This window comes from Marmota marmota, unplaced genomic scaffold, assembly GCF_001458135.2.
Source record: "Marmota marmota marmota unplaced genomic scaffold, marMar, whole genome shotgun sequence".
Taxonomy (NCBI): Eukaryota; Metazoa; Chordata; class Mammalia; order Rodentia; family Sciuridae; genus Marmota; species Marmota marmota.
Window position 1 is genome coordinate 40,445,625 of NW_026000082.1, and position 9,590 is coordinate 40,455,214.

General features: G+C 58.5%; 1 protein-coding gene across 1 annotated transcript in view; it reads right to left on the bottom strand.

Annotated features, from left to right (window-relative positions):
- The window catches only part of Nbl1 (NBL1, DAN family BMP antagonist), a 9,089-nt gene extending 5,615 nt beyond the window's left edge, over window positions 1–3,474 (bottom strand). Inside the window, exons 1-4 of the mRNA XM_015484800.2 lie at window positions 3,455–3,474; window positions 1,694–1,882; window positions 1,491–1,602; window positions 3–220 (exon numbers count right to left, since the gene is read on the bottom strand). Coding sequence (XP_015340286.1) covers window positions 3–220; window positions 1,491–1,602; window positions 1,694–1,863 — 500 coding nt within the window. The 5' untranslated portion in view covers window positions 1,864–1,882; window positions 3,455–3,474. The remainder of the gene's footprint in view (window positions 1–2; window positions 221–1,490; window positions 1,603–1,693; window positions 1,883–3,454) is intronic.
- Between the last annotated feature and the right edge of the window lie 6,116 nt (window positions 3,475–9,590).

A 9,590-nucleotide genomic window follows, 5' to 3' on the forward strand; every position in this document is an offset into this window, starting at 1 on the left:
GCTCCTCGGGCTCCGGGGTCTGCCCACCGGGGTGGGGTTGAGGGTGCGGGTGGGGCTGGGAGCCAGGCTGGGCGCCGGGCGCGTCCTCGCCCTGCACATAGACGCTCAGCCCCTCGTGGCTGGGCTCCTTGCCGCAGGCCTGGCAGCTGCAGTGCAAGATCTTCTCCACCAGTTTGTCCACCCTGGGCACCACCTCCTGGCCGGGGCACTCCAAGGTCACCTGCAGAGAGCAGGGGGAGAGGAAGGGATAGTTCCTGCAGCCCGGAGCAAGAGGGGAGGCCCCGAGAGCAGCACAACCTGTGAGGACCGCGACCCCGAAGCCTCCCTTGGCACCCTTAGGTCTGCAGGCCACCAGCAGATGGGGACCAGACCCGGCAGGAGCCACCTGACTCCTCTCCTCACACCTGTCCTGTCCCCTTCCCACCCACTCCCCAAGGTACTCGGGGGAGAAAACCCAATGTGGCTTCCCACAGCCCTTGGGAGAAAACCCTCACCCCTCCAGCCACCCAAGGTCTTCAGGCTGCCCCTGGCTGACCCCACTCCCGTCCACGCTCCACCTGACCTGCTCCAGAGGCCCCGCACATGCTGTGCCCTTGCCTGGACGGCTCCTGCCCAACCCATCCCCCACCACCTGCCCTAAACTCTGCTAGTTAACTCCTGGAAACCTCTGGGTCTGAGCCCATACCTCCCTTCCTCAAAGGAGGTTCACCCTGTAGGAACCCCATGAGTACCCTGCCTGTCCCTGTGGTCACCTTCCTATTGCCCTTCCTCCCTTCCTTCCTCTTCTTTTCTCTCCTTCCTTCCGTACAGCACCTACCCCAAGCCAGCTCTCAGGGCACAAGGACAGACATGGACCCTCAAGGAATCCGAATCTAACTAGGGAAACGGACTTGCCACAGTCAGCCAGACATGGGGGTGGGGGAGTCTTCACATGTGACAGGTGCTCAAAGCAGAGGCACAAAGGTCTCTGGGAGCCGATGGAACAGGGATTTGACCCAGTCAGAGTGTCTGGAAAGAGGCCCCAAGAAAATGATGCTTAAGCCAAGAGCAGAAAAATGAACAGAAATTAACTGGAGGGGAGGAGCAAGAAGGAAGGGAAAGGAGGAGGAGGATGGGGGCGGAGAGGAAGAGGTTTTCAGACAACATGTGCAAAGGCCCTGTGGTAGAAGGGAGCAGAGCAAGTAAGAAGGGACTAAAGGAGGTAGGCTGATATCCAATGTCCAGCTCTTAAGGAAGGGTGGGGGTAGGGTCTTACAAGGCATGGCAGATTTTGGTCTCAGCCTATAACAATGGGAGGCCCCGGAGATTTTTCAGCACATCAGAATGAGGCTTCAGAAAGATCCTGTGTGCAGGTTGGTGTAAGGCTTGTGAGGCCATCCTGTGGCAAGGACCAGGGTACATCCCCAGTACAAGCCCTGCACCCTGCACAGGGTAACTGTGGCCACCAGCTGGATGGGAGAGCCCGAGCAGGGCGGGTGGGCCTTACTCACAATCTCCCACATGGACTGGGCTGGCATGCAGGAGTCACAGTGCACCAGGGACTCTGTGGACTGCGGGAAGGTGTTGGGGACGCTGTAGCTGAAGCACTGTCCTAGGCACGCCCTGTGGAAGGAGAGGTCACCATGCCGTGTCACCATGGGGGAGAAGGGGGGCAGCCCTGGTCCTCCCCCCCCACCTGCCCCCTGGGGCCCACCTGTTCTGGATGGACTTGGCCTCACAGCCGCTGTGGCCCACAATCTGGGTGATGTTCTTGGCTTCGCACCAGGCACTCTTGTCTGGGAACAGGGCCAGCTTGTTGATGGGCGGGGGGGCGGCCAATAGCATGGCAGGGAAGACAGCCCCCACCAGGACCTGCAGCATCATGCCCGCAACCTCCAGAGTCCTGGAATGGATCACAGGTGGCAGGTGAGGCTCAGCAAGGCCCAGAGGCCAGGCAGTAGGGTTTGGTGGTTACAAGCAGGACCCAGGGATTTGACCCCTGGGTTCTTCCACTCTTCCACTCACTAGCCAAGTACAGCCTTGGACTAGTTATTTCTCTTCTCTGAAACTCGAAAACCCGTCCAGAAATTGTACTGCATCAGATGTGTCGGGAAGATTAAATGAGCTATGAAATGAGCCTCACAGGCAATTCACACTCCATATGTGTTCGTTATTTTTATAACTTACTATGTAGACTTGAGAAAGTTACTTTTTATCTCTGTGTCTCAGTTTCTTCATCTAAAAAGTGGAGATGCTGAATGGCAATTGCCCCCAACCTGGTGGACATGCCTGTAATCCCAGCTATTCAGGAGGCTGAGGCAGAAGGCTCACAAGTTCAAGGACAGACTGGTCAACTTAGTGAGACCCTGTCTCAAAAATGAAAAAGGGCTGGGGATGTGGCTCAGTGGCAGAGTGCCCCTGGATTCAATCCCCTGTACCAAAAAATAATAATAAATAAGTGAATGAATAATAAAGGAGAAGAAAAATAATTGTTGCAGTTGCTGAACAAGACACCAAGTGTTCAAGTCCACGTCCAGCAGTGAGCTCCCTCTCTTTTATGCTGTGAATCCTGCAGGAGAAAAATCCACTGTACTGGAGTGTAGCTCATTGGCAGAGCAAGTGTCTAGCATGTGCAAGACCCTGGATTTGATCCCCAGCACCACACACATGAAAAACTGCCCACACAGCCCTGGAGGGGCCAGCCACCCACCACGTATTATCCTGGACACCATTGCCACAGCCATCAGAATTCCTTCTGGGGAAGATAAACTCGAACTTCATGTCACAGTGAGTTCTTATGCCACCCCAGTCAGACATATTTCTTTCTCAGATGCCCCTCCTGAGCCTTAAAAAACCACAGGGCCCTACACACAATGTCATGGCTAGCTCCATCCTAACCCCTGAGTGGAGCAGGAGACAAAGCCCAGTTTGAACATCTGCTAATCCCCCGAGATAGGAGGAAGGAGAGGACACCAAGACAATACCAGAGCCTGCCAGAAGATGGCGCTGCAAGACAGTCTGTGTCTAAAGGATTAAGTTCCCCAACTTCACCCTCCCATGTTCTTGGCTTCACACTTCACCCACTGCCCCCCAACCTCCCCTACCCCCACCTCAAAGAGAGTGTGGTATGGAAGGCTGGGGATGTAGCTCAGTTGGTAGAGGGCTTGCCTTGCATGCACAAGGCCCTGGGTTCAATCCCCAGCACCACACACACACACACACACACACAACAAGAGTGGCATGGGAAATTCCAGAGAAATTTGGAAGTGAGGGCAGTGCCTGAGTGGGGTCCCCAACCCTCTAGACAGGGCACCGGGGAAGGGTACACACGTGCTATGTGAGCCTGCACACTCAGGCCTCAGTTTCTCCACCTGTAAAATGAGTTGCCCCAGGCCAGGGGTCACCAAACCCAACCCATCAGAATGCCCTGGAGACCTGTGGGGTGACAGCTCTAGGGTGGGCTGGGGTTCAGCACCTTCAGAAAGCTTCCAGGGAGTGGTTCTGCTGCGGAGCCAGATGGGGGAAGCTTCCAGATCAAACAGTCTGGGGCTCCGGGTCTTTGGATCGTCCTCAAGGGTCCTGGATGAGACTGAATGGGAGGACAGGGGCATGTCCCACAGAAGCCCAGCCCCAGGGCGGGGCATGGCTCAGGACCAGGCACCCCACTCAGAACGGCCCTAGCCTGGACCCTCCTTCTTCAGAAAGCAAGTGGGGCTGGCAGAGGCAGGTACTTGGTAAAGTGTCCAGGGTCGGGTGGGGGTGGCCTGCCCCCACAGTGGAAATCTGGGTTGGCTGGCTGAGCGGGGTCTTGTCGGTAGGGCACAGGCGGCCTGCAGGCATGACACGCCACAGCACTCTGCTGTCCATCCAGCATCCCCCTCTGCTCCTGCCCTTCTCCTGGCATTGGCCCTGGCTCACGGGAGATGACCTCTGACTCCAGTCCGGCAGGGAGAAGAGCAGCTGGAGGTAAGGTGGGAGAGTCTGCCCCCACCCCAAAGGTGCTCCCGCCTGGACGCCGGCTCTCATCCACATGTATCCGGCTCGCTCAGAAGATCCACAGGCTTTCAGCACAGTCAAGACAGAGTGGACCTGCTCCTGACTGGCCATCTAGCCGATGTGTGACAAGCCTCCAGGAGGCTTCCTGGTCCCCAGTAGATCCCCTGCCATCTCTAGGGTATCAGCCTGAGCCAGCATCTGAACATGGTCTTCTCAAAAGGCCAGAGGCGACTGGGGCAGGGAAGATCTAGGGTCTCTGCAGGACCTGGGGTGGAAGGAGGGCTGTACGGCCTGTACGGGGGGCATGTGCTCAATCACTACAGGCCAGGCCCAGGCTAGAGCCGAGTGGAGCTGAGGCTGCAGGGCACAGAATAACGGGGAGTTTGGGGAACAGTCTCTGGCCCAGAGATCAGGCACTGCCCATTAGGATCAGTATGGCAGAAGCCGAGGAGAAGTGGGGCACACTGAGGCATCCACCCGCTTCTCCTTCTCCCGCTCCAGTGCCCAGTGGAGAAGAGTTCATCATGAGGGTCAGCCATGCCCACAGAGGGGTGCTGCAACCCAACCTGCCGTACCCTGGCCAGCTCAGGGTACTGGGGCCACCCTCAGCCTCCCTGGGCCAGCAGCCCTGAGCTCCAGCAGACTGCCTCGCCTCCCACCAGACGTGAGGCCCCTCGAGTCTCCAATGCTGGAATCCCGGACCTCCCACCTAGGACCTATGGCATCCAGAAATAAAGTTCACTTCTGGGAACCCACCTTCCCATCCTAAATGGGGAACAGAGAGTTTTCCTTGCAGAAGAACTGAGAAGACCCCGGGAAAGCACTCAATACTCAACAGGCACCAGTGAGGCCAGCTCTCTTCCCCAGGGGGCTCATGGGAAAGGGGGGCGGCTCCAGAGCCCAGGCCGGGAAGCCTGGACACATCCACCTCCTCCCAGCCACTCTCCTGCCCCCCTACCCAGCCCTGCCCTCTGCCCTGCCCTGCCCTGCCAGGAAGAGCCCACGCTGCCCCCATCAGTGGGTGGGCTTTTTGCTAGCAGGTTTTATTGTTGGTTTATACATTTTTGTTTTTTCAACAGGGACTCGGCCAACTTTTTTTAAGCAGCAGTCAGACCTTGCTTCCTGAGCCTCCGGCCTCACCCAGATTCTCAGCTCTTCCTCCCCGCCCTGGAGATCACGCAGCAAGTCATGGGACTCCCCAGTGCCCAGGGCGGGAAGAGGAGTTGCGATCTTCCAGGCCACCGCCCCAGGCTTTTCAGAGCCCCGAGGGCCCGGCAGGTCACCTGAACCCTGTCTCTCCCTGGGTCATTCTGTTCCCTGGGGTTCCTCTCCGAGGCTCTCCCCTTCCTTACCAAGAGCTTTCTTTCCAGGATGGAGGGAGAGGCAGGGTGGCCAAAAGGAGGGGGTGCGGGGCCCAGCCCCCCACTCACTCAGGAGCTCGGGGTCAAGGGGAAACAGTTTGAGCAAGGACAGCCAGAGATGGCAGGGAGAGGGGAACAGAGGTCCTTAACTGTGGATGGAGAGAGCATTGCACAGGGCTGACATGGTGGGCAAGGAGGGAGCTCCCGGGGAGGGCATGGCCTATGCAAAAGAGGGAGGGCACTCACAGCCGCTGCACGTCCTCTCCTGCCTCACAGAGAGGGCTGGCGAGGCACCGGTCCAAGGCTTTCACCTGAGCCAAGGGACTTGGTCCTTACAGTACCCACGGGGCAGATGCCCCTCTTCCCACTCCAGAGACGGAGGCACAGAGAAGCTGAGACTGGCAGGAGCTCACACCATCAGTAAGCAGAACTGAGACTTCGCCCCAGCCAGTACCACCTTGCAGATGAAGGTCACCAAAGAGAGAAGCCAGAAACAGGAATCTGAATCGAGGCGCAGCGCCGAGGATGGAGGGAATGGGCCCCCGTTGGATGAAGCCCGGGCCCTGTGGCTGCCCTCCTGCTCCTGTGCACTTTGGTGTCCAGCCACTGCCCAGGCTGGGACCTGGGGGCTCCCCACATACCCGAGTTCAAATCTCATTCCTGGCTCCCTGCAGATAAGCAAGTGGCCATGGCAGACCCCAGCTCCTTGAGGCCTTGGAGAAGGGAAGGGACGGTCCTTCTCCACAGGGCTGCATGGGCTGAAGGAGGCGCCTTAGCATAGGTGGGTGTCTGACCAAGCCCACCCGCTCACCCAGCCACCTCTCAAATCCAAGTCTTCTGATTCCTCAGGAGCCTCCTGCCACTGCTTCTGAGCAGCCACCACACAGATAGGAAGCCCCCAAGGGGATGACACTGGCTGACCCATTTCAGCACTGTGGACACTGAGGCACAGCTCAGGAAAGTGGCCATCATACCTCCCTCTCTGGGGAAGAGGGCAGTGAGCAAACAGAAGACCAGGGCTGCTGGTGCAGGGGTGGGGGAGGGCCTGGTTCAGAAGGTCACTCAGGAAGGCAGGGAGGTGGGCAGCAGGAACATCCCAAACAGAGCAGGCCCCGAGAGCCACACCTCCCAGCACTGACAGCTTCCCCCAGATGATGGTCAGAGATGCAGAGGCCTGGGCCCAGCCTGGGTAGTCTGAACCCCCAGCCTGGGCTGTGGAGCAGGCATCTGTACATGTGCTCCCCACATGACGTTGAGGCCCAGCCAGGTCAGGAGCCATAGCCCCCCAGCTCCCCAGGACAGGGGCCCCTCAGCCCACCGCCTGGGTCCTAGTGCCTGCAATAGCATCCTAAATGCACCAGAGGGGCCTAGATTTCAAGGAACACCTCCTCCAGCTTCTACCCACCACAAAATCCTTTGTGTAGTAAAGAGATGACTTTGTGAAACAGATGAACCATCCCCCTCCCCATTTCCTCTTTTGGTAAGTGGACTATTCAGGGTCAGCTGAGGTCCAGCTCACCAGGATTCCCAGGGTAGACTGTGACTACTCACCTGTCTCCCTTCCTTCCCTGACAATGTGCACACATGTGCAGGCACACACACACGCACACACACATGCACACGCACACGCGCCCACGCCCACACCGGGCACATCTCTGGTGGATAGGCCAACTTCTCCCTGCAACTTCAGCTCCTGAAGGAAACTCCCTCACATCTGCCCCAGCTGGCTCCCGATGCTTCTACCTGTGGACTCAGCAGTCGGGTGACATGGAAATACACACAATGAGCATGTCGGGTGGTGGCTCATTCAAACCCAGTGCTCCCCACCCCTCCTCTCCTCCTTTACCTGCACTCCCCAACACACACACACACACACACACACACTCAAGCTCAGCCACTTGAACCTTTCTGTGCCTTGGTTTCCTCATCTGCAAAGTGGGCGTCATGGCTAAACCTACCCCACAGGGAAGCCAGGAGAATTAAGTTGAAGTGTACGTGGAACCCTCTAGAGAGAATGCCCACAATACAAGCCTTGATAAAGGGGGCAGCTACTGGCCTTGGTGTGGCCAAGGGGTCCTCTATCTCTCCTGGCCTCTGCCTCTCCTTCCAGATCCTGAATGAGTCCTGAGAATATCTCAGTCTGGGGGTGCATCTGGATGAAGGGGACTCCTTGAGGTGAAACTAAAAAGAGAGGACAGCTGTGAAGAGTTTTATAAGCTGCCAGGTGCCACCCGACATGCCCCCTTGCCAGGGCAGCAGCTGAGCAAAGCTCTCCTGCAGACTCTCCCAGTGAGCCACTGATAATAGAAAGGCCCTGGAGAGAGCAGCCCCCTCCAGATCAGTTTTGGAAAACAGACTCTGCCCAGTGCCAGGCTGCGCATGCGGCTGGCCCAGAGGGTGTGGCGCTGGTGGCCAGCCCTAGGCTTGGGGATCAGCAGGGTGGGGCAGCCCTCCAGGTCTTGGAAGGAATACAGGGACTTCCTAGGATGGTGCAACTGAAAATGCTGCTTGGGAGAGGGGACAGGCAGGGTGTGTGGGGGACAGGCAGGGTCGGGTGGGCCTGTGATGCCCCCTCACTCGAGTCAGACGTTGGCCCTGGTCAGCCCAGCAGGAATCCCTGAGCACTCTGGGATCCTCCAGGCTGTCTCAGCCAAAGTTTCCCCAGCTCATTGTGTGCCTGAAGGCAGGATAGTCCAATGGTCATAGGCAAAGTCACTGGCCATTTGCCTCACATTTGCCACTAGTGAACCGGGCAGCATGGCCTGGGAACGACTATCTTAGCAGATTCCCTAGGGGAGGATCTGGCTCTGGAGAGTTGCTTAAGGCCACTGTGATTCCAATTACACGACCCCAGTCTCACCACAGGGTGGCTTTCTTCCGTCCTTCAGTGCTGGGGAGGCTGGGGCTGGTTGAGCATGGACCAACTGTCCAGCAGGCGGGCACACAGGCCAAGCCCATGCCATCCCGGCCTGCCCGCCTGCCTTTGCCAGGCAGCTCCACCTTCCAGCCCTGGCTACCTCTGCTGGCCCCCAACCCCAGCTACCAGCCCTCCTACCCACAGACCCTCCTCCTGCAGACCCAAACAGCCTCGGAAACACATTCATGCTAATAAGCTGCTGCCGGGCCTGCACATCTGCTCAGCAGAAGTCCCCGCAGACCTCACCAACAACCCTGCCCGCTCCAGCAGCCTCCGACCCTTGGGGTTGTGGGTGGGGGGGAAGGAGCTAAACTCAGTCTGAAATTTCACTTTAAAATGATGAGGCCATATCCCCAGCTAATGAAGAGCACTTACTTCCCCGTCCACCCCTCCAACACATAGGCCCAGGAGAGAGGTCCGGCATGCAGGGGTGGGTGGAGAGGGGTGGGGGTCACCAAGGAAACGCTCCAGCCTGGCCTCTTCTTTGGCCCCAACTCAAGGCAAACCACGCCCAAGCAGCCCCAGCATCTGGGGGAGTCTCAGCAGGCTGGCGGTTTAGATGGTAACAAAGGGCAAGGGGATCCTAGTTGACAAGTTACTTCCCCACCCCCATTCTCTGCCAGCGGGTTGTTTTCCGGGGGTGCTCCCGGTTACAGACTGGTGGCCTCCCGCTGGGTGAGGACCTCAGAAAGTCTGGAAGTGTGTCCTTCTCCCCTGATGCCCGCCAAGGGCTCTGGCCACACCAAGGCCAGCAGCTTGTCCCCTTTACCGAGGTTTGTAAAAGATCCCAGGCCTGGGAGCGGGCCAGGGGGCAGGTGGCCGGCAGCAGGATCCTGTAGCGCACACGGCCTCTCAGGGGTGGAATTCTTAGGAGAACTGAGCCCCCGGAAAGGCTGGCTCTCCCTGCCCCAGTCTCAATTCCGAGGGGATGACCCAGGCCAGGCCCTGGGGAAGGAAGGCGGGAGGGTTTGGCGTCTTTCACCAGGTCTAGGAAACTATCCACGAACCCACCTGGGGGGACCCACCGAGCCTCCGATGCTGGGGGACCAGGAACCGGAGGGTGGGGGTCAGGGAGGCGCGTATTCAGAGCAGACTCCCACAGAGGGCTGCGCGGACAGAGAAAAGGAGAGGACATGAAGGCAGAGACAGAAACCCAGGGAAACTGAAAACGAAGGCGGAGGGGAAGCAGACCGAGGGGCAGAACCGGCGCGTAGGAGCGGAAATGCAGCGAGCTACGGAGCAACAGGGCCACACGGATGCGGAGGGAGAAGCCGAGAGTGGGCAGAAGGGACGCAGAGGGTCCTCGGGCGGAGAGGCCCGGGCAGAGCCGCAGGGCG